Source organism: Nothoprocta perdicaria, unplaced genomic scaffold (genome assembly GCF_003342845.1).
Source record: "Nothoprocta perdicaria isolate Ctin4 unplaced genomic scaffold, notPer1 scaffold_205, whole genome shotgun sequence".
Classification (NCBI taxonomy): domain Eukaryota; kingdom Metazoa; phylum Chordata; class Aves; order Tinamiformes; family Tinamidae; genus Nothoprocta; species Nothoprocta perdicaria.
Window position 1 is genome coordinate 304,966 of NW_020455261.1, and position 24,669 is coordinate 329,634.

Here is a 24,669-nt window from a genome sequence, read left to right on the forward strand (position 1 = left end):
CAGATCATCTAGTCCAACCTTCCTGCTCAAGCAGGCACACCTAGAGCATGTGGCACAGGGTGGCATCCAGGCGGGTTTTGAAGACCTCCAGAGTAGGAGACTCCACAACCTCCCTGGGTTGAACCCATATTAAATAATTAGAACCTATATTAAATAATTTGCTACTCATTAAGTATTCCTTTTGGAACTATGATAATGATTTTGGTTGTCAGAAACATAATCTGTTGGCTCACCTAATGCCTATTAAAAGATGTTTCCATATGGACTATTTTTTAGATTGTATGTGTCTCAACAAATAGTTATGGAAGGGTACTGAGATAAATAGACTATGGTAACCATAAAGTTGAACCTTTGCCTTAGCTGTTTTCACACTTGCCAGACCACCAACTTGTGCAGTGTTTTGCTCTGCCTATAGTAAACAGGCAACTCTTTTTCAACAAGGTAATTTACTGTCTTAGGTTGAAGGCAGTAAATATACTGTTGTACGTTATGGAAAAATGAACAAAAAAATCCCATATAGCTAAAGCAGGCTGTTGAAGGTTAGGATGGAGGTAATTTTGTTGCGGCATGATGAAAGGAAGTTAAAATCCTGAAATTAAATCAAAATAAACCTCTGAAAAACAATTTTTACTTAATCTGATCTCTTTAACCTAATGCCTTAGGCCTTAAGGAGATACTTACTGGTAAAGGTGAAGTAATGAGCAAGCCCTCATGCGCTGAACCAATCAATCTTAGAAGAAGGAATATGTTAAAGACAATGTTGGTGCAATGGGAGTATGCCATATTGAAATCCATAAAAGTGGAAAACAAGTTTAAAGACTAAAGTTTATTGTTTAAAATAACGTATTAATAGTAAACGCGACTAAAGTGGACTAAGATTAAAATTCTCCTTTCAGAATGCAAATTTATATGTAAGTGCAAAATAATACTATTGAGTCAGTTTGGTGGTGAGTGTGCTTTTCTTTGCCTTTATAACTAAATACATTGACTATTAAATCTTGCAATTAATGATGTTCTCGAAGAATAGAACCTGTTTTTTTGAGATGCAGAAATTACAATTTGTGGCCTTCCATGGAGCTTTGTTTGTGGTTATTAATGAGAAGACTGATATCATTTTCCTTATTTTTAGCTACTGTATTGCATTTTAAAAGTAGTAAAAAGTAACTAATGTAGTTTTTGCCATTTCTGATAGCAGCGTGCTGCCACTATCATTAGGAAAGCTGGGTTATGTCTAATGGGCAGAGGGTAGCTATGCACTGTGACTCTCATTACAAAGTTTCAGAAACCAGGTTTGCGTATGGCTATTGAGGTCCCCATAAAGAATCAAGTATGTGAAGAAATGGCTTAGCAGTTAATTAAAAGGCACAAAGTTGACTCCAGTGTTTTTAGGATTGCATGCTGTTTAAAACTGTGAGAATTTCCTGTTTTATGATTTCCCATTATAGTATTGGAATCTAAACTCCTCATTCACCCACCAGCCAGATGTAATATAGGAAGCCAAAATACTTGTTGCTCCTGACTTCTCACTCATGAAATCAAACATGACCTACTCTAGTTTGCTTCTAAGGAATACCCAATGTATATGTAATTAATACCTTAAAGACAGGGTTTATCACCTTTGATATCTATTTTTAATGGTTTGTTTTTGGTGTTGGTTAAATTTTCATTTCTAGAAACATGTACATATTTTGACTGTATGTATACCATCTAAGACCATGTTTCTCTTAATACCCACAGGAGTACAAGAGTACTTCATCAGAGTGAATTTGAATAGTGCAGGAATTACTGCATTTTGCTGTAATGTCTAATGGAATGTGTGTGTTTTATCCTTAGTAAGACTTTTTACATGTTTATCTTTTACTAGTACTTTCTGGATAATTTTTAAATGGAGATGGTATGATGATAAATTGTGTTATATTTTATTAAGGCTTTAATATTATTGCATCATTGTAAAAGTATTATTATTGTGAAAACTGGGAACTTTTTTTCATAGTACCATTATATATTTTTGCTTTGAGCGTGTAGTTTTTTGTTTAATGTGAACCCATTCTGTGTTTCCATACTTTACTGTGTATGAGTGGACATATGTGCAAGCATATAACTATTTTGACTTGTCTGTTGATTACAATCTGTTTTTTGTCTGCTGATCATATGTGAAGATTACTGGGATAATCCTGTTGTCAGGTCAAAGTTTTGAACTATGATCTGTAATCCTCAATTCTCCCTATTATCTAAGAATTTAACATAAGAATTTTCTGCTGGACTTGTTTCTAAATGTATACAATGGGAGCCCAAGACTGTATTATATTTTCCTTCGAACACTGTGAGTAGTTGGTAGGTAATGCTGCCTGCCCCTCAGTACCTTTTTGAGAATGCAGACATAGCCTTTTTCAAGTGAACGGTCTTTGTTTTGCAAAATACTTCTTTTGCAGCAACCTCTGTTTTTTTTTTCCCCCAGAAATGTAAGGGATACTAAAATATCAATGTAATCTCATTAAGTAAATAGCTTTGAAAATTATTATCTTATTATGGTAAGCCTTTTGTACAGCCTCTCTTTGCACAGCAATTCCCAAATATTTTCTGGTAAAAAGAGCTTTGTCTCTTAGAGTTCTGTTTAGGAATCTCAAAGTCTGTTGTCAAAATCAGTCTTGTATTTGGGATCTTTCCTTTTAGTATTATTGTATTTTGACTCTCTAACATGTTCTTCTGTGAAGGACTTAGAAAGCCTTATTTTCCAGAAGGAAGGCACATACTGTCCTCCACATGCAAATCTTTTGATGTACTTCTAAGTTATATATACTGATTTAGTTTAAATTTGATGGAGTTCTGTCTTTTGTATCTTTGAATTGTATTAGAGTGTTCTGTAGTGGTTTGCCACTGCTCAAATAGGCCAGATCAAGAAGTTTACTGCCAATTAAGCACAGGATGTTTGAGATTTTTTAGTGATGTTCTCCGGATGACCTGGGTTTTTTATGATCATCTTGACTTTTTCATTAAGCTACAATTTTAATTGAGTTGTTTCAGTTAATGAAGCAGTGACCTTTCACCCCTAGTACTGAATCTGTGCCAGAATTTAAGCAAACTGGATTTTTAGGGCCCTTTTTTATATAGTATTATTTTTGTTTTATATAAGATCATTTGCCTAGTAAGGAAAAAATGCTGTTCTTATTGCATTATGGTTGTCCAAGGCTGTATGAGTTACCCCAGCTTTGAAAGAGTGCTCATTTGAGGTAAAAAAAAAAAATTATTTGTGATTTCCTTCTTTAGAACAGTTACACCTGCTTTTAGATGTTTGGTTACCTCTCACCTCTCATATACTGACTTGTCTCTGGTTTCCCGTTCATTCCTGACTGTCAAGTGTTTCTTCACTGGTACTTTGTCCACCAGGCTGATGGAGTGTTACCGTATTTCTCATTCTGGAGAATCATTTAGTGACATGTGTTTTGTTTAGGCAACGTTGTTCAGCATTAGTCAGAATGTAAAAAGCATTTTCACAAAATTAGGAGTACTTCAAAATTAAACTTCTTTTAAATTTATAGTATTTGAGAGACTTACTGTTCTGTCTGCAAGGGAACAGTTGTTAGTCTTTGTTTTACTGGGTCCTTGCAAGCTTATCCAGTTACTTCTGAGAAGGCAGATAATGCCTCTTGCAAGTTGAAATAGAAATATTAGAAAAAAAATCCTAAGGAGAGAATGAGAAGAGAAAGTTGTGAAAAATAGCTGAGGAGAAAAAAAAATGGAAATAAGTCCTGTTAGGAAAAGGACACGATGTGAAGTTGTTTGTGCATATTTGCCTTGTGATCGGAATGAGTTACCTGTGAAGCATATAATCTTATTAAACACTTTCTGTATTTGTAGCACATTAGGACAATAAGGCACTGCAGTAAAATAAGAAGGAACTGAGAGGGATCTTGTCTTATGCAAGAGACTTGGAGATTGATCATATTTTTATAGGGTATCCAAAACAGCTTTTATGAATGGAAGACGAAAAAGGGAGATGAATAATATAATGAAAATTATAAAAGTTATTTTTTCTGTTTTCTTTCTGTGCCTTTTATGTAGAGAAACATGTTTTGAGAGGTATATAGTTTATATGTACTTGAACTTCAGCATGCTGAATCTGTAAGGAAGACATTGTTTAAAGCTGGACAGAGTCTTCTACAGTGCATAATAGTGACAATTCTAGTGCATACAGCGATAACTGTTTACTAATTTACCACTGAACAGTGATGTATATCCTTACATACCAGTAGGTGGCATTCGTTGTGTTGTATGCTTGTCTGCATGTGTTTACTTTGTGTACACAGCTATCTATTTCACGACATTACAATAAATATTTTTCTAAGGGAATATGAACAATTTCTTTTAACAACATAGCCACTAAACCACAAACTAAATTCTGCACTCCTCATTTTGCTTAGCATCATTTTGAGGCTTAGCTCTCCAATGATACCTGCTCTGATGAGACTTCTGTGTTAGAACTTCCTGAAATTATTGGCTGTTATTCAGGGCATTTACTAGTAGACAAATTTCATGATCTTTTTACTTTCCTGTATGCGTAATACACATGGTTGGACTGATTTGGGGGTTTCTTTTGCCCTTAGTTTTCACTAGAATGGGGAAAATTCTGTTTGTGTTTTACTTGTTGATATGATAATGACTAATTCTTTGTAATTACGTTTTTCTGTACTGAGGTGCTTTGTATCTAGAATGCATTGTATTAAATACTGCACACTGGTAGTTTAGAAAACACTCTTGGTTTTGAAGGATTTTTACAATCAAAGGTTTATTATGCAAATAAAAAGAACAAGGAATCAAAAAGAAACAGCCATTCGTTTTATCCCTTCCTTTTCCTCCAGCATTATAGAATTACAGATAATATAATGGATGCTGCAGGTTTTTTGTACCTCCCTTTCTCGCTCTTTCCTGACTGCACCTTATCTCTGGCATCCGAGCAGAGGCAGAGATAAAGACAAGTTCTGTGTGTATTTCAGATGTTGGTTGTTATTTTTAATGCATTATCATTGTATTATTTGGTTTTGTGCTTTTACAGTTTATTTTGTTCTGTTACCTTTTCCTCTGCTGCTGATTGCAACAATTTATTTGCTGCAGTTATTAACCTCTTTCTACAGTACTGTCTACAACAAGTCATCCATTCTGTTATTTCTAATACCTTGTTAAAAGTAAGGCTTTTGCAGTGCATTACTACAGCAACTCCTATAAAATGTAATAAACTAAGAACAGGTGTACCACTAAGTGCCAGTAGGTGGCACTGTCTTTATGAACTAATTACTTGTATAAACGTACATAAAATATACATACATCAAAAAACACACAGAGTTTTTAAACAGTGGGATAATTTAGATGCTGTCAGGGATTAAGCTAATGGTCATAATGTGGCCCTTCATTGGTCCCATCTGGATGTGTTTTGTTAGAAACTAGTTAGAACTAATAATAGTAACTTAACTAGTAGAACTAATAATACCACTTGTGAGTGAGATAGCTTGTGACTGTACCCATGAGAGTTACAAATCAGCTGGAACAGACCCACGATACACTGAATTTTATTTGAACAACACTTATCAACTGATCTGAGGAACAGAAGAATTGGATGCCTGAAATGCATTCTCTTGTAGATGGATTTCTCGGTTGTATGTAGTAACAAGAATTAAGAAACTATTATAAGTAAAGATTAAACAGTTGAAAATCTCCCATCAGAGCTGAAAAGATGTATAAAAGACTGAGAAGTGCTGTTTTTGATATGAAACCACAGAAAAGTCAGAGGCATATTCCCCTTGATAATTGTTAGAAATAAGGTGTCTGATACTTTAAAAATAATTTTCAGTTATCTTCAGCCAGAGAAAGCTGAATGAATTTTTATTGCAGTCATATAATACAAAACCGTGCCTGCAGACATACACACATACACATGCATACACTGTGTAAAATGACTTTTTTTAAGATAGAGAATGCTTAAAGACAATTGGAATAGTAATTATGTAACACAGAGTGTGAATAACACAAGATTAAAAGAAAGTTTTACAAACTTAGGCGCTGAATTGTCCATGGAAATTCAGAATATAATGAGAATTTGGAATAAATATTCACATTTGTTGACATCAGCACGTTTTAACCTGACATTTAATACTCTGGTTTTGTCATTCAGCAATTTGCTAGGTCAAAAGCCGTCTTCTGTTTGTTGAAACAAAAAATGTTCTGGAAAATGAAGTGCTGATTTCCTCAGAACCTGCCAAATAATGATATCTAAAGTGGGAAGGCAAGGTAGGAGTTGAAAGTGTGTGGAGATCTTGGACTACTAGATGGGATTTCATGTTTTGGTAGTGTTTGGGGCTATGGACAAGAGAAGCCCCCCAAACTTCCAAGGCAGAAGAATGCTGTGTTACTAGTTGTCCGTATTTTTTTCATTGACCTTAATCCACTTAGTAAAATATTTGCACTCTTGAAATCAAACTTCAGCTGAAATGAAAGCAAACTATTCACAGCCATTCGGGAAAATCTGTGGGAATGTGTCTTTAGAATGGGTTTCTCAAAGTCCTGCAGTCAGATAGCTTCTCTGACTGCAGGACTATCCTTTTCCTATAACGGTGAGTAACATCTCTAGTAGGAAACATTTTCACCTTCTGCCTTTTTAGTCTGGATGGCTGCTGTAGTTGCCTAATCTTGGACAGGGAGACAATTTCACACACTTAACAGTGTTATGATTTTGTTCCCTTGTCAAGGAAAGTTTATGTACTAGCAACAGAGAGCTCAAGGCTATTCATCATCTCTGTCTGCGGTCACTCTGTCCAGATAGCGGCTAACTATATGTTTAAGTATTTTTTATCGGTAAAAAGAGATAAAATGTAATCTTCCTTGAACTTGGTAGTGGTCCATTCTGTGAATCGTCCAACCTACTTGTCTGTGATTTCTCCTTGATCTCATGAAGCTATCTCTATGCTGCAAGGTCTTGAACTGCAGATCTAGGATTCTCTTTTGGGCTGTTTTACATGACTTTCCTGAGGTCAAGTCTGTTGTCTCAGTGTAGAACTCTTTTTCTGTAGAACTTGCTGACGTTTAATTTTCTGTCTTCCTCCCCTATTTCTTTTCCAGGACCATTGATTGTTTAGCATTTGTATATTGTGCCTACTCTTGGGCCCAGCAGTTTTTAACTCAGTAGATTTACTTGCCTATCATCTTTCAAAATTCAAGTTTAATATTTCTGCGTGTTTTTAGATATTAAAATAAAAAAGCCTTACTTTATTCTTCCCATTCATTTCTTTCAGTTGTGGAAATAAAGATAGAATAATGCTTCTATGAGGAAAGTGACTATCAAGTTACTGACTTCTGTTAGGACTTAGTGTAGAAGTGCTCAGGTAGTCAAATGATCCAGGCACATCGGAAATGAGGCTTCAATCAGTGTGAGGTAATTGTTTGGAGTTCTGCTCCATCTCTCACCAGATGGTATCGGAGGATCCCTTAAGAAGTGCTGTTCTTGGCAGAATAGACCTTCTTTCTTTCTAGGTTACCTCCAAAATGCACAGTTAGATTCAAGTTTCCTGTAGTATGAGTATGCAGATAAGTATTTAAAAGAGAGAGAAGAGTTTCTCTGAAGAGCATAGAGATCTCTTGTTTGTATGTTTTGTAATCCTCCTAACTGTCCTCTTTCTTGTGGAAATTGAACATAATAGGGTGTAGACTGCCCTTTTAGGGTCATGTACTCATCATATGGGAGGGCTGAGTATGATGCACACTTCATGCATACTGAAGGCTATAAATATTGAGGGAATAAATATGTGTATGACACTACATCTCAGTGAACTACAATTGCATTCAATTGTGTACTTTTTTCAGAAAAAAATGAATTTAAGGGGAGTATAACCTTGATTAAATGTTCTTTTTCTAAAGTTTTGTTGCTGTGTTCTTTGTTTAATATAAATTACATTGTTATGGTTTTAAAGAGATCATTTTCCATCTGTTTTCCACCGTTTATCTAGCATTATGAACTTTAACACAGAGATATAGCAGTATTTGAAGATATGGTTTGAACATCGCAAGACTTTGAATGTATTCGTAGGTGAGGTGTTGATCTGAGTTTGTGCTCAGTACACTTGTCATCTTTTTTTTTTTTTTTTTTTTTTAAGTATTCTTATCTAGGGGATATAAATTTAAAGTAACACGAAGATGTTACAGTGAACCTCAAGATCCATCCAGTCTGCTTTGTTAAGTTAGCAAGAGTGTAGAGCATTTATCATGTAACAAGTGGGTCTCAAGATCATTTGGCACAGAAAAAATATTAAAATAGTGCTGGATTTACAACAAATGATGTCTGTATGATATAAGAATAATATATTAATGGCATTTATGGGTAACATGTGTCTATTAAAAGGCTTATGAATTGCTAGAGGTCATACTGAGAAACAAGTTGTTTTTTTCCTTCTTATCTAGACAATTTTGAAAGAGTGAGATTAAGAGCTAAACTGAGATACTTGAGTTAAAATTATAAACATACTTTACCTATTATGAGTTATTAAGAAAGTTAAAGGAGAAAGAATTTGTCATAAAATGCAGGGGGCTCTTAGGGGTTTTAGTACAAACTCATGATCTGACTCTTCAGTTTTTACTCCTTCTAAGGAGAGAGAATTCACTTAGTAATATTCAGACTGAAGTAAATAAATAATTGCGTTACAGTGTTTCTTATTTTTGTAATATTATCTGTGTAATATTTTGCCATAGGTAAAATACTAGATAATTAGAAAGGAATGACAGTTTGAGAGATGTGGAGTAATAGAGTGGGGAGGCTACTTTTTCCCAGCAGCTGGTAGATGAGAGAGGTCTGTATTGCAGGGCGCTTGCTTTCAGGTGAGAAAAGGAAAATGGTAAGTCTCCTTGAGGCCTAAGTAGTCCAAAGTCAGTTAATCACTTTCTGAGATTCAATCTGGTGGTTTCAGGGATCCTGCAGCTTTTTGTGTTGTGTTTGGAAAGCAGGAGTTCTCATTCCTCCTCCTACCTGTGCAACTAATTATCAGGAACTTTGATGACTGCAAAAACTGTAGGGTATTCCTTCAGATCAAAGACATCTAATGGCAATTAAAGTATGTATCATGTTTATATTTTTCTCTTCCCTTTTAAATTTCTGTATTTACTTTTTCTTTATATTTTTTTCCTCTGGACTTTTCACTCTCTTTGTGGCCCTTTTCCTCCCTCACTGTACGCAGAATTTACCCTTGACTGTAATCAAAGGTTTATTTCAAAGAGTCAAAAGACATTTTTTCAGGAAGTTTTCTGGAATGGATGGACATGATCGGGAAGAGATGAATGGGTTTTCACCCAGTTGTGGATTTTTATTTTTTTATTCAGCCTTTCCTTCGGTGCTATTTTCTTCCTTCCATTGTTAAGCAGTGGCACACACTCTGTATATTGTAACACTTAATCTTTACAGCCAGTAGACAATCTGTGCTTTTCAAAGACGCATCTGTGCAGCCATATCCTGGAAAAATCACTGAAATGGTGCAGATTGCCTCATAAATGTGGAAATGAAGAATGCAGCAACAGCTATGCGTTGTGCTTCTATGGCAGAGTTGTGCTGCCTCAGTTTTTTGGTATTACTGCACCAGACAACATCAGGAGAGCGCACAGAATAAAAGTTTCAAGTCTCTATTTTTTAAAAAAATACATAAGGAAGAAGTGATATTAAATGTTTCACCCAGGAGATTTACTACTTATTTTGATGTTTAGTTTGTTTTGTCTTCAAACTTATTATTACTGCAGAGTATTGAATGTCCATCCTTAAAGAGAAAGGGAGAACTTCTAATACACTTACTTATGTGCTAAGGTTATTGGAAATGTTCAGTGTGCATGAGCACTTAGTGACAGTTGGAATTGTAATATTTTAGTGTTCTCTAGATGCACACTTAATCCACAATTCACATCGTTTCTGTGCTTTACAGACCTAATGTAATGGTTTAGTTCATTATAAAATTGCAGCATGGAAGGGCAGTATGTCATGCTATATCTTCTGATAAGAGAGTTAAAGTGAAGGTTTTGGTGGTAGATATGTTTTCGTTATAGTACTGGCTATACCATAAGCCAAAATATTTTCATAAACTTAGAGAAGTATTTAAAGTATCCAATTTTCTTGCTATTTGTTCATATTAAAAATAACTTGCTATTCAAGTTCAATAGTTTTCTTGTTGGACAGCATAGGCGACTTGCTTCAACACATGCAATAGATTATAAGAAGACTGAAAATATAATAATTACAGCATGGAGCAGACTTAGCTGGCAGATACTGGAACACAGAGCTCTCTTTAATCACAGTGCTTCCCATAGTGTGGGTGGTCACGGTCTGCAGATATTTCAGTCAAACCATTCCCCATGCAGCAGTGATTGTAAAACAGAACTGAAGTAAACGGCATTCCACACGCTTTCTTTCTTTCTTTTAGAAGGCATAGCTTCCCTCTGCTCCTGCTTTGGTCTGCTGCTTTTGTCAACTGCAACCGTACAGGTTATGCTTCTATTCAAGTCAGTTCTGTTTGGAGTAAACCATATATAATGTATAGGTGCTTTGAAAAGGGATTTTGTTTCCTTTAAAATATATGCTATCTTAAAAACTAAGAATGTTTTGTTGTTGTTGTTTGAAAGAAACAACTTTCACCATTACATTAAGTGCAGTATAATGTTTAATCATTTTTTAAACACTTTATCTTCCTTGCTTTGGACTCCTCCCCCAATTCTTTTTTTCATTTGATACTCAGTATTACTTCAATGTTTCTCCCTCAAAATTTATTGTCATTTTAATGATTAGCACAGCATTTTTTTTCCTTCCCAATAAAAATGATGAGGAACCTATTTTTTTGTACCTGGCAGCCAATTTACTGCTTTGGAAGCTGAATTTGTCTCCTTAATGTTTAACTTATACTGACCTGGAGTCTTGAATTTCATTAAATAGATTAAAATGGTGATACTGAACTTGGTGTCATGCAAATACTTTTAGCAGTTGATTACAGATATTACAGTTTTATTATATGACAGGATATATTTTCATGAGTGTGTTTTTACACTACATTTAAGCGTATCTGGAATGAAGTAATTTAAGTTATAACAATACTTAAAGTAAAGCTTAAGTATAAATGTCTTAGCCTCTTTACAGGGTAACTGACTGATAAAATTCAGACATTACCCTTGAATCAAAACAGAAAGCGAAAGGCTTGTAGATGATATATATGCATGCTTTGAAGACCTGACATCACTGATTAGGACTCAGTGACTTGATGGATTCTTAATGTGATATTAGGACCTTTCAGCTTCTAAATTACTATTTAAAATTCAGCTTGGGGATCAAGTCTGCCTGCTTTGCTGTGTGCCCCTAGGGAGTAATGAGTGATAAAGGCAGTTTCCTTATTCTTTTGCACCACTTGTTAGTGTCCCAGGCACCAGGGTAAAGAGCTGCTGCTGTCCCTCTCTTCCATCCCCTTAGGTACCCATCATGTGCATGCACAAAATATGTGAGCCAGAGGTGAGGTGATTTTGGAGCTGCTGTTAAACAAGTTTGCCTGGGAAGCTGCACCAGCTGTTTAGGTGTGCACGACTTTAGTGAACAGCTAACCATCTTCTGCCAAGGATACCTAAAGGAGGTTATGATCTCTTCCAGGATTAGTGAAACATTAAGTGGTTTTACTTCTTGCAGGTTACTAAATTGGGTTTAAGTTCTAATTTATTGGTCAATTCAAGTAATTATTTATTTGAAGTTTTTTAAATGCTTTTGTAAATTGTTGTCTTTTTCTGTAATTTGTTCTAGTAATGCATGCACCATTAAACAGCTGTGAAGAGTAAGATCAGCAGTATGATGTATTCTGTGCATCATCTGTACAAATGACACTTCATTCTTGATAACTGTTGTATGTTTAAATAAAATTAATACTTGTGAAAGGAAGGAAGGCCATAGATTATTCTCTCTGGACTTGATTTGTGCAAACACATATGTTTTGCACAAAAGAAGATATAAATCTTCTTTAAATATCTGATATGTTTCATTTTGGTAGATCTATTTTATGAAGACTTTTCTGCCTGCATATTAATTTTTACTTGTCAGGTATTTTTCATTTGTATTTTTCATGAAACTGACTGTAATTACAGCTTTGACACTTTTTCCTATTGAAAGCTTAAAATGTCCATACAAGATATTAATACAAAAACAAAAACTGGAACTGGCTAAGTTTAATATAGTGAGAAAACATGTAAGAACAACCTTCCTGGTGGTTCTCACACTTGCCATTTTTTAAAAGTCTTCTGAGGGGAATTCTTGATTGCTCTTAGCTTACTAAATATTGCATACATAAATTGCAACATATTGAAGACTACATGCCAAAATTGTTTGTTAACTTTCTCGTTAGTCCTTTTGTGAATTTGCTTTCTTTATCTACCTATAGTTAGCTGGACTGGTAGGAGGTAAGTGTTTGTAATATTTATCTTTCTCATCATCTTCTTCTGGTTATAAGAATCATAAACATAGCATGAATGAGCTGGGGAAAACAGGCCTCTGTTCTTTTTTTTTCAAATAGATAATTGTTGAAGAATGCTAAGCTAGTATGTCTGTAAATGCTTTCATGACTTTTAAGTCAAAATAAACTGAAACTAAGTGTCTCAGAGACCAAAATGAGAAACCAGTGATTCTGCTTTCCTGGGAGGCCCCTTGAGCTTGACCAGCCAATGTCACAATTTGTTAGAAAGCTGATATTTCTCAAAGCACTTTACAAGTGCCAGGTGGCTCTAGTAAAGAATAATGATTTGTCACTGACAGGAAAAAAAAAAGTCTCCACTTAAAGAAATAGAATTGGCATGAGGTATTTTTGCTCAACCTAACATAATTAGTAGTCCAGAAATTGTGTCATCAACGTATAAGTTTTTGTCTTCTTTTTGTTCCTTTCTTTTTTTTTTTTTTTGCTATCTACCAACTGCTATGCATACTTTTCTCTCTTTAAAGTTTTAACAATTTGATAATTATGAAGTCCAAAACCAACACAGATTTTAATCAGATTTTATATACATCATTTTAGAACATTAACCTGTAAATCAGAATAAAGCTAAAGAAATAAAGCTTAGAAATAAGAAATATTTCATAAAGATGTTTTGCTCTTTTGTGGCATAGAACTTGTGTCAGTTTCTGTTTCAGTAGCTACGTGTACAGGGTTTAAGTGAGGAACGGATAATGGATATGATTTAAAATAATCTCTCAGTATTGACCTAGGTTAAGTGATCTTTGGGAATTTCCACTGTGTACCTACTGGAAGCATAAAAACCTATCATTAGACAAAGATTATTCTTCAACATGAATTTGGGATGATTTTTTTTCTGGAAGTTTTATTTTCCACAGATTTAAAATAAAATGTGAAATAACATTACAATATGGTCAGTCTTTACAAACTTAAATGCATTAATCCCTTTTTCTTTAAAAAAATGTTATTTAGAGTTTGTGTGGGAAGCTCGTATCTTGACTTTTCGAAATTGTAGGAGAAACAGGGAAGAGGAAAATTAATTTTAAATCTCTAGAGTTCAACTAGAGAGCTAAAATGAGAGATTTACAGTTGACTGGTAAAGATATTGAATTTGCTGTTGTAAGTTAGTGTAAATGTGTGTTTTATTTCTGCAACAAAAGTATCTCCATTTTAATACAAAAAGTACTTCTTTTTTGAGCTAAGTGAGAAGTAAAAGGAGATTTGAAACTGACTTTCCTGTTTAAGGTCAAATGCAGACTCAAGCCTTGCCAGCTCTGCAGTTGTTTAGCTTTTTCTTTTCCTTATGATTTCCAAGAATTTGCCAGACTTGCAGATGGGACCTAGGCTTTGGAACATATCCATGAAGAAGTTGTGTGCTCTTAGCCACAGCAGTAGTACAACATGTTTTCCCTGTACTAGTTTCACGGAAGTTAACAGAACTTGAATTAGCGGGGGAATAACAGCACAACTTTCCTCTTCCTCCCCCCCCCATATTTTTCCTTAACTGCATACCATTTGGAAATTGAAATCAGGTTTGTTTTGAATTGTATGAAAGTGTGTAATACTTTTTTTTTTTTCATTTTAAGAAATAAACTATGATTCTAGTCTTTAAAAAAAAAAAACCTAAATCTTTTCCTGCAAATGAATGGAACTAAGCAGCTAAGCACAGATTTATTTTGAAGGAAAAGCACATCAGTCAAAATTTTTATTTGGAGTTGAGCTTTTTTAGCAGCAAAATGCAAACCCACAAAATGAAATCCCTGACACTTAACTGTTCATGCTCTTTTTGTGTGGTTTTGCAGTTGCTGCTGCTTTAATGAGCAAATTACAATAGCCAAAGCAAAATTAAGAATGCTAAATTTATGTAAGATACTTTGAGGCCTTATCTGGAGCTTTTGAGCAGGCTTGCTACAAACACTGACTAAAGGTTGCATGCTTGAAATGTAGGATGGGGCTAAGTGCTTTATCATGCTGGGTGCAGCATGGAGAACTTCATAGAATCTGCCCTTACCTGTGAACACATGAAAAGCAATGCAGTCAGTGCATCAGGCAGCATTATTTTTGTGAAAGAGTACTTCTTGTTGGATTGATTTTTTTTTTTTTCATTTTTTTTAACCCTGAAGTAATGCTAACTCATTTTACCAGCTATTATCTTTAGGCATTCTGTAACTTGGTCATGCTCACAAATGTCAAATGTCAAGAGCCTTATCTCTGTAGGAATATTTAGCAGAGTAATTTGAAAGCAATTTGTTGAGTATTGACCAGCCTTTCATGGTTGTCAGTGGAGATTCAAATGGGGGCAAATTTCATATTGTCTTCCTGAGTAAATACGGAGAAAAACAAAAGGCTCTAATAAATATAAAATATGTACTTGTGGCCAAAAAAAGTTTAATATGCTGGTATAGAATTTAGCTAATGGAAAACATCCCATAAATGCAAATAATGTGTATCCATAAACTGGGCTAAAACAAAAACATTTCCTGACAGTAAACGTTTCTAGGAAGAAAACCTCTCTGCTATCCATGGTGAGACACTTTGGCCCTGATCCAGGAAATTACTGAAGGATATTCTAGGCTTTCTTAAAGTTAAATTGAAGCTGAAGTGATTTGTTTATGCAAAGGTTTTGAGTGGTTACTGGAAAGACTCAATTTGGTAAACAGGGAGGTTGTGTTAACTATTTAATCATTGAAATGTAACTGTGTTAGCGTAACACTTTTGCCCATTTAAAAATATACTTTAAGCATAACTTGAATTTTAAAGGGGAATTTGTAGAATTTAATTAGGTGTACTGATGATGGTTAGTACTTACAAAAATGTTTTTACTAGCTTGTAAAATACACTTACATACTGAAAATACCTTGGTTGTTAACAAATATATGCCAGTATCATTTCTCCCTGCCTAACTGAAATGCTGAGACTTTTATAAAGCATTGAGGAAAAGAAAAATTTACAGACTAAAATAATAGTTTGAAAGCTACATTATGCTTAAATATTTATGATGTTTCTTCCATCATATTTTCTTTTGCGTTTTGGTTTGTGGTAAACCTGTTTTCCCTCTTTCCTGGAACTAAGAAACTAGTGAGCAAGAGGCCCTATGAGTATAATTAAAAGCCGGAGGGTTTGTTATGATTGGATCAATGTGTGGAAATAATGTGAATTGTGTTATGTCAGCGTCCTACTCCCGGAACTGGTTATGTCAACAGTAGTTGTCGAGGCATTCTGTGAATGAGGAGGCGTCCTCGTCATTTACAGGCTTCACCACCACAGTTCTCCAGGTTTCACTGTTTATTTCAGAGGAGGAAAGTTCTGAAAATACCAGACCAGGTGGTGTTTTATTGTTGATCATTTAATTTAGATGGCATGTGTTACGACTTCTAAACCTTCGGGCAGGATTTTAAGAAATAATAACCCAAAAGTATCTTCAGGATTTTGTTTTGGATTATGTTTCTGAAAGCTAACAAACAAACAAAAATGGAAAAATAGCCTGGCAAATTAATTAACATTTAAACAGATCAGAGAAATGTTTTTACATTGTCTTCCAAGGGGACTAGTCAAATGACTTGGTAAGCAAATTAGGTATTTAGAACACTACCTAAATAAAGGAGGGAGAAAGAGTACCTATTTTATACATTTTTTTTTTAGCATGACTGAAAACAATATTAAATTTATCACTAGTGTTGTAATTGCATATGTAACTTCAAAATACTTCCAAATTCAGCCTGGAAATAAAATCTTCTGCCTTGCCATCTCTGTTGAAGGTAATGGACCATCTGATTGCAAAAGGGAACACTTGAAAGTAAAATTGACATATACAGCCTCTTTTAACCATTATCATCCAAAATATCTTCATTCCAAAATCCAATAAAATGCAAAGAGGAAATAGTTCTAATGCTGCTTCTTATTTTTTTTTCCTGTTTTACACAGTTTTTCTTAGTATGGTTAAGGAGGTCTGCTTCCTGTCTAACAAGTGGAAAAAAACATTCTTTGTTGAGATATCTGAAGTTTACACTGTATATCCTTTCTGTATGAATTCCAACAATTTCACATGGATCATAATTTTTAGTAAAATATTATTAATGATCTCTTCTCCAAAAATAATGATATTAACCTGAGGGGGAGTACCTTGGAGAGAAACATTCTTTAGGATAAGTTATAGATACGTCTGTTCCATGTGTCTCTACCTGTCACTTTCTCTGGCTTATCCAGCTTGGCAGTACGAACAGAGTAGTGTCCTTGGGAAGTCCTAATTGGTGTTGGATTTGATAGGCACATCCCAGTGAAACCATCTTTCTCTTCCCCTCTCCAAAATATATTATCTTTCTTAGCTACAAAATCTGCTTTTAAAGACATTCAGAATCATAAATTGAGAAAGAGATGTGTTGAGAAGTTTCCAACAAAATGACTTATTTGATTTTTCTGATATATCTTTGAAACTGTATCATAAATTACAAAATATTTTCTGCACAAATACGATTTCTAGTGTAAAATTCACTCTGTAGTCCTGTAATAAAAAACAAATGCTACTTCTGTGTTGATGTTTAATTTCAGAGTAATTGTGCCTTTAATTATGCTGCTCCCAGGCCTCTGGACAAAAACAGGAAGATATTAATAATTAAGAAAGTTGAGGAAAAAATCTTTACTTTGGATATCTTTTTATTAAAAGCAATTTCAAAAGACCAAAACCTTTTCTCTTCCTTGCTGGGATTGTGAACACAAGTTGGTATCTGCCCAGTTCTACTCCGCATATCTCAAAAAGGTATAAATTCTGTTCTGGAAAATGGCACGCAGACTTTATACTAAAATCTGTATTTCAAGTAACAGTTTGACAAACAAACTTTATAGAATAATTCAGCAAATCCCTTACAGCACACTGACATTGTACTTTCACTACTTAAAAACGAGTAAATGAAGAGTGGGATTATCTTAATTGTAAAGTGATACGTAGGAAATGTGTTTCAGTTGCTTAGTTCAGATTATTTAAGGCTGTATGGTAGCCAAGGAACATAGTGTGAATCGTTTTATACATTTGCGTTCTTGGAGAATAGTTGTTGGTTTCTGTATCCATTTTCATTTTCTTTGACAAAATAAATCAAGGATAGCCATATAGCCACACCGTAGATTGGAGGAGTAATGTTAAGTATCAGGCCCCCTTACAATAAGTGGAATATATTGTAACTACAATTTTAAATACATATTATAACTACAATATGTGGGAGATGCTGAGCACTGTGTTACATAAGACGTGAAATTATCTATATTATTTAAGAAAATCATCCAAAGATTTTTTTTTCTCAAGAGTGATTAGAAGTCCCAGTGCAGCAGAGAGTGTTACTACAAGTTACCTAGAATATTACTTTATACAAATTGCATCAATAAAATGAGGCAGGGTGTCATTTTCAGGGGGTTGTGAAAATTTATTAATTCCTTCTCAAGTCCCCTGGACTGTGTCATAAGCTGTATTCCAAGGCCATGTGGATGGATGTGTTTATTCTCTCACAGAACTGAGATGCAAGATGCTTTCTTTTCTACCAATGCCTCTCCACTCTTCAAAAGGGCAAGAGGTAGGATTCAAGCAACTGCAGGCCAGTCAGCCTCACCTCCATCCCTGGAAAGGAGATGAAACAGCTCATCCTGGATGCCATCTCTAAGCATGTAGAGTGCAAGAAGGTGGTCGGGAGCAGTCAGCATGACTTTGCTAAGGGGAAGTCATTTTTAATCAATCTCATGGCATGTGATGAAGTGACTGGCTGAGTAGATAAGGGGAAAGTAGTGGACAGTGTCTACCTTGACTTCAGCAAGGGCTTCGACACTGTCTGCCATCGTCATGGGCAAGCTCAGGAAGCATGGGATAGGTGAATGGCCAGCGATGTGGATTGAGAACTGACTGGGTGGCAGAGCTCAGAGGGTGGTGATAGGTGGCTCTGCTGCAAAACATCTCTGCAGAGAAGGAGCTGAAATTCCTGATGGACAGGAAGGTGACCAGGAGCCAGCAGTGTGCCCTTGTGGCCAAGAAGGCCAGCGGTCTCTCCTGGGGTGCGTGAGAAAGAGCATTGCCAGTAGAGTGGGGGAGCTGATGCTGCCCCTCTGCTCAGCCTTCCCGAGTCCACACTTGGAGTCCTGTGCAGTTCTGGGCTCCCCAGCACCAGACAGATGCCTTGCTGCAAGAGAGAGACCAGCATAGGGCTGCAAAGCTGATGGCAGACTGGAACCTCTCTCCTCAGAGGAGAGGCTGAAACTGTTTAGCTTGAAGAAGGCAAGACAGAGCGGGGATCTTATCAGTGTGCACTAATACCTTAAGTAGGATATCAAGAGGATGGCGTCAGACACTTCTCAGTGGTGGCTGGTGGTTGGACAAGAGGCAACGGGCACGAAACAAAGCACAGGAAGGTCTGTCTGTGCTTGCTTAAATGTGAGGGTGACAGAGCCACAGGCTGCCCAGAGAGGCTGAGGAGTCTCCTTCTGTGGAGAAACTCAACATGCGTCTGGACGCCACCCTGTGCCAGGTGCTCTGGATGGGCAGGGGGCTTGGACTAGATGATCTCCAGAAGTGATTCGGTAATTCTTTTCATCCTGACTTGGGAAAATCTCCTTACCACTGTTTCCCTTCATAGCTGAACCAACGTAGCTGAAGTGATGTGCAGAATTCCAGCAGGAATATAGTAAAGTGCTAAAGAAAATGTAACAATGAAAAAAAAAAGAAAAAAATTAGTGTTGCAAGCATATTCGAACTCTGATTGCATGTAGCCGTTTTGTCATGTCTTCCTGTATTGAATAGGTAGCTGTAATCTGAAAAGTAATTTTGAAATTAATCATCTTATAAAGAATAAGTGGTTAGCTTCATCCTTAGGAAAATGCTGGTTACATAAAGGATATGGCTAAGTGATGTATTGTGCAGCATTAAAGTTATATACAGGGTTATAGATTGGTCCATTGCTTTGTTATCTTTGAAGTACCATGTCTGCATATCTGGTCTTTTTCAGAGGTTTGTGTGTTTGTTTGAAACTGTGAAAACTTTTTGCTAGTCTTCCACCGAGCAATCTGACATTTGTGGTTTTCAAGCCCTCTCATCTCTAGCAAAAGGGATACCCAATGTTATTCTTGCTAGCTTCTCCTTCAGCTTGCTTTCAACAAGCTTTCTGATCCTTTTTTCTACTTGCTAGGCCCTCATATTTTGTAAGACCTCTTATGGAGAGTATGGACTCTTAGTAGCATGAAATCTTGATAATGTTCTGAACACAGATGCTAAAGCAAATAATGCTTGCAAAGAAAAAGGAAATCATATACATTTCCATGGTCATCATCTAATTGGATTTTTGGATATTGTACAAGCTAGTAGATTTTAGATTCCTCTGTATGTAGAAGCCTGTTCATGTTGAAGATCGAGTTTTTAAAGTTTCTTAAGAATGCAAAGACTGCATATACGTTATGTCTTTCAAAACTCTTATCACAGTATTTTTCTTTCCCCTTAGTTAAATCAAGATCACTAGGCAGCAGTAAAAAAGCAATTCTATTTTTTAAGAGTTATTTAAAAAAAAGACACATCCCAAACTTTTGCTCTTGTTATTTCTTTTGACAGTAGTATTTTTTGTTAGCCCTTTGGTGTTGGTTTCCACTACTTTTATTTTCTCTCTTATGTAATACATCAAGCACGAAATAAGTTTAATTCCTGGACTTCTGAAATAATGATCAGCGATATCTAGCAAAAGCTTATATAGATGTTTGGCTTGGATTTCTGAAGGCAGAAAATGACTTAACTGCATTTTCTTTTCATAGAATGATAGAATGCCCAAGGTTGGAAGGGACCTCAGAGGTCATCGAGTCCACCCCCCTGCTCACGCAGGGTCACCTAGAGCACGTGGCACAGGGCTGCATCCAAGCGGGTTTTAAAGATCTCCAAAGAAGGAGACTCCACAACCTCTCTGGGCAGCCTGTTCCAGTGCTTTGTCACCCGCACAGTGAAGAAATGCTTCCTTAAGTTCCTGTGGAACTTCCGATGCTTCAGTTTGAAGCCATTTCCTGTAGTCCTATCGCTGTCCACCACTGAAAAGAGGCCGCCCCCTCCTCCTCACTGCCTCCCTTGAGGTATTTATACACGCTGATCAGGTCCCCCCTCAGCCTTCTCTTCTCCAGGCTGAACAGGCCCAGCTCCCTCAGCCTTTGCTCATAGGGCAGATGTTCCAGGCCCCTGATCATCCTGGTAGCCCTGCGCTGGACTCTCTCCAGCAGCTCCACATCCCTCTTGTACTGGGGAGCCCAGAACTGGACGCAGTCTCCAGATGTGGCCTCACCAGGGCTGAGTAGAGGGGGATGATCACTTCCCTCGACCTGCTGGAGACGCTTTTCTTAATGCACCCCAGGATCCCGTTGGCCTTCTTGGCCACCAGGGCACACTGCTGCCTCATGGTCAACTTGTCGTCCACCATGACACCCAGGTCCCTCTCTGCGGGACTGCTCTCCAGCAGTTTTTTATTTAGAACCAACAGTTTTTTATTTAGAAAACTGTGTTTTCTTTTATTTATTAATTTTATTTTTATTATTTACTGTTATTTTTTTTCCTAGTCCGATCAGATCCCTCTTTTAAAAAACACAGTAAGACCTTGTAGGACTGTAGAAGTCAAGGAGCTTCCATCTGAACTTTCCTTCACTTAAAAATATTTTTAGAAGGTTTTTTTTTCAGTGTTACAAAGAATTTCATATTTACTGATATAGTATAACGTAGTTTATTATTTATATATCAATGATATATAAAACCCTTAAATGAACCTTTAATATTGGAACATAGTTGTTATTATATCACCACATAGCACTCGAGGAAAGAAAATTGCCCAGATTATATGAAGCATTTATCAGCTGATAAGCAACATATAAATACCTCAGATGAGTTATGATAGTAAGGTGCAAAAAAACCCAAATGCTTTAAATTTCATACTACTAGTTTTCATAAACTAGTTCACGCTGGGAGAGCTGCAGTGTTAACATATGCACAAATGACACCATAGCTGATAATACAGTGCTGGAATATTGGGAAAGCAGGAAAACAATGTTTGGAATCTTTCTGTATTTCAGTACAATCAGTGTGTTAATTTCACCTTATTTTCACAGTAAATCTGTTGTCAAATACTGTTATGATTTTTTGATGATGTATTACAAAGCTTTTTTTTTTTTTCTGGAATATGGTTTACGGGATTGAGTAATGAAATCATTACGGAAGTAAATGTCAAACTAAAGAGTTGTCATTATCTTTCATGAAGGAAATTAAATTATAATATCAGATCCTGAGGGACAGCCAGAATACTAGGGCATCTTGAAGGAGTGATATGAAAAGTAAATAATAACTTCTTACTCTTCCTGATCAGAGTATTTCTACATGTGCTTTTCTGCTGTGTAGCAGTGTTTATATCCTTGTGCTATATAGTATCAGACTGAAACACCTCCTAGAGAACTAGTAAGTGCCTAAGAGTCTGTCTGGTTTTGGCAATGCTTTCTAGAATATGCTTCTGCTTTCTAGAAATACTGGAATCCTGTAGAGCATGTGTCATATGTGATGGTGAGCACCAGAGGCATTCTCCTTATAGCTGGAAGGAGATGCAAGCTCCTATATGTTGATCAGGTGGTATGAAATGTTCACAATCCATCAAAAGATCTTACCCAGCTAGAAGACACTAACAACTGTTTATTTTTACAGCGCATATTATAGCCTCATGCTCTTTTTTATTAAAAAATAAAATTCCTTTACATTGATTTTTTCCAGAGTTTGCTCTGCCATCTCCTTTCTTCTTCTAAATGGGAAAGTAATGAAGCTGAGACCAATACTTTTATTTCAGCTCTTGGCTACACATCAGCAGATTATTATTCTCACTTGGTTAAAAATGTAAGTATTTTGTGCAATTGAGATTTTGTTAATAATAAATCAGCAGTCTATAAGCACATCCATGGAGTTGTCATTGTTATAAGGAACAGGAACTGAACTTTGTTTATCTTTTCTTACCTCAGTTACTCTTAGAGCCTTTTAAGGGAGAAAATGAAATGGGAGATCTCTACAGACAAAGAAAGAAAAAAATGATTAGATAATACTGTTATGCATATTGGTAAAACACTTGTTGCTGCTGTGTTGCAACAAAAAAAAACGGCTTAGCTTTTTCTTGTGGAGTTAACACTGTGGAATTAAAATTAATATATATTATCTTGTTAGAATCTTGTGTTAGAATGTAAGTTTTGGAATCTTTTTGACTGTATGTACTGCATTTAAAATGACAAATTAGCTGTAAGACTTTGGAAAATTGTCTTTTACTGTATGAAATTTATGGGAACAGTATTTAATAATGCAGAATATGAATAGTGTTTCATAATGCCTTATGTAATCATTGGATCAAGCATATAAAAAGTACTAGTAACATTCTTCCAAAACACTCAACTTTTGGGGAGGGAGAGCTAAAATATATTGTTTTCTAGTTGTTAAATAGGAAAGATGTATTTTGCATGTTCACAGAAGGTTTTGCAGCATTTATCTAATAAGTGTTCTGGAAAGCTTTGATTTGGCACCAATAGTTTAAAAATTAAAAAATAAAACTGAGTGGACAAGGAATATTTCTAATTTCCAGAGGTATTCCTCTCATGGAAAATAATGCAGCTAATGTCTGCTTATTTGCAGTGTGTGTATTTTAATGTCATTTGCTTTATTCAATAGATGGTCTCATCACTAGTGACAGAATTGAAAGGAAATCAGTTTAATGGACTTAACGTTCAAGGGAGGTAGGTGTTATCTAAACATCATTTTGGTATGTTTTAGTTTGGATCATTACAGTTCAGTGAGAACCTTTTTACAGGCTCGATCAGGTGTGTGTTTAGGCATCAATTGGAAAAATTTGTGTGATAAAAAGTTTAGAAAATTTCATATATGGACAAGTGTGTTAGGTTGTGCTTCACAGAAGACTTTATACACATGTGCTAGTCAAAACATAGTTAACATAAAGGAAAAGCAAAGCTTTTTTTCCAGAGGAGAAGTTTTTGTTTATGTGAGTGAGTGATAGTTTTGCATGGCTGAATGACAGTTGTTTTGCAATTGTTGTTAATAACATTTGACTGTGCTCATTTAAATAGGCTCTCCCATTTTGCTTACTGTTAGTTCCCTGGTAATTAATAGCATTAATAGCATTGTGGCAGTACTGTGAATCAGATGATAGGACTGAGCAAGTGAACTGTATTTGCCGAAATCTGTGATGAAAAAAAGAAGTTCTAATGTCCTTTCTATTTCAGATAAGAGTAGATTAAGTATATTCCAGCTCTTCTTTCTCCCCTTGCCAAAATATAGCTATTTTTGTATACATCTACCCAAAGTGTCCCTGTTCTTTGAATTGTCTGTATGATTCTTCTCTGCTTACTCTGTTGGTCTTCAAATCCAAAGCTGTACACACCAGTTAAATGTTGCCTCGCCTTAGAAATTTCTTCTCCTTATCTTTCTTCTCATCTTCTTATCAACAGAATTTGTTGATAGTTTTAAGCCTTTTAGCACGGTTTAACCAGCAGAAGGAGAGTATGTTAGTGGGGATATAGTTATTCTACATAGAGAGTGTCGATTGCTTACATTTGAGTTGGGGTAATGCCCTGAACAATCTTTCAATTTCTGAAGGAGTTGTATTGCAATGATGTTCCTTGTCTGATGCTTCTTAAATCTCTTCCCTTGTGTGGGTTGTCTCTTTCTTCCTTTCCTCCTTGCACCTAAATGTCTGCACAAGATAGAGGAAATTATCTCAGTTCATTTAGATTACCATTAGCATTGCACTTGCTGTAGCCCAGTTAATGAGGAGCATCCCAGCATTATCTACTGTAGAAAACAAAAACTGCTTTATAGATTATCATAGGATCACAGAATGTTTAAGGTTGGAAGGGACCTCAGAGGTCATCTAGTCCAACCCCCCTGCACACGCAGGGTCACCTAGAGCACAGGGCACAGGGCTGAGTCCAGGCGGGTTTTAAAGATCTCCAGAGAAGGAGACTCCACAACCTCCCTGGGCAGCCTGTTCCAGGGCTCTGBCACCCTCRCWGTVAARAARTKTTYYCTYAAGTTCCTGTGGAACTTTTGGTGCCTCAGCTTGTGGCCGTTTCCTCTAGTCCTATCGCTGGCCACCACTGAAAAGAGGCCGCCCCCTCCTCCTCACTGCCTCCCTTGAGGTAT

At 36.0% G+C, this 24,669-nt stretch overlaps 1 protein-coding gene across 1 annotated transcript in view; it reads left to right on the forward strand.

The window, feature by feature from the left end:
* Window positions 1-24,669, forward strand: part of FANCC (FA complementation group C) — a 72,891-nt gene that overhangs the window by 20,629 nt on the left and 27,593 nt on the right. Inside the window, exons 6-7 of the mRNA XM_026038252.1 lie at window positions 22,246-22,365; window positions 23,182-23,246. Of these exons, the coding sequence (XP_025894037.1) occupies window positions 22,246-22,365; window positions 23,182-23,246 (185 nt within the window). The remainder of the gene's footprint in view (window positions 1-22,245; window positions 22,366-23,181; window positions 23,247-24,669) is intronic.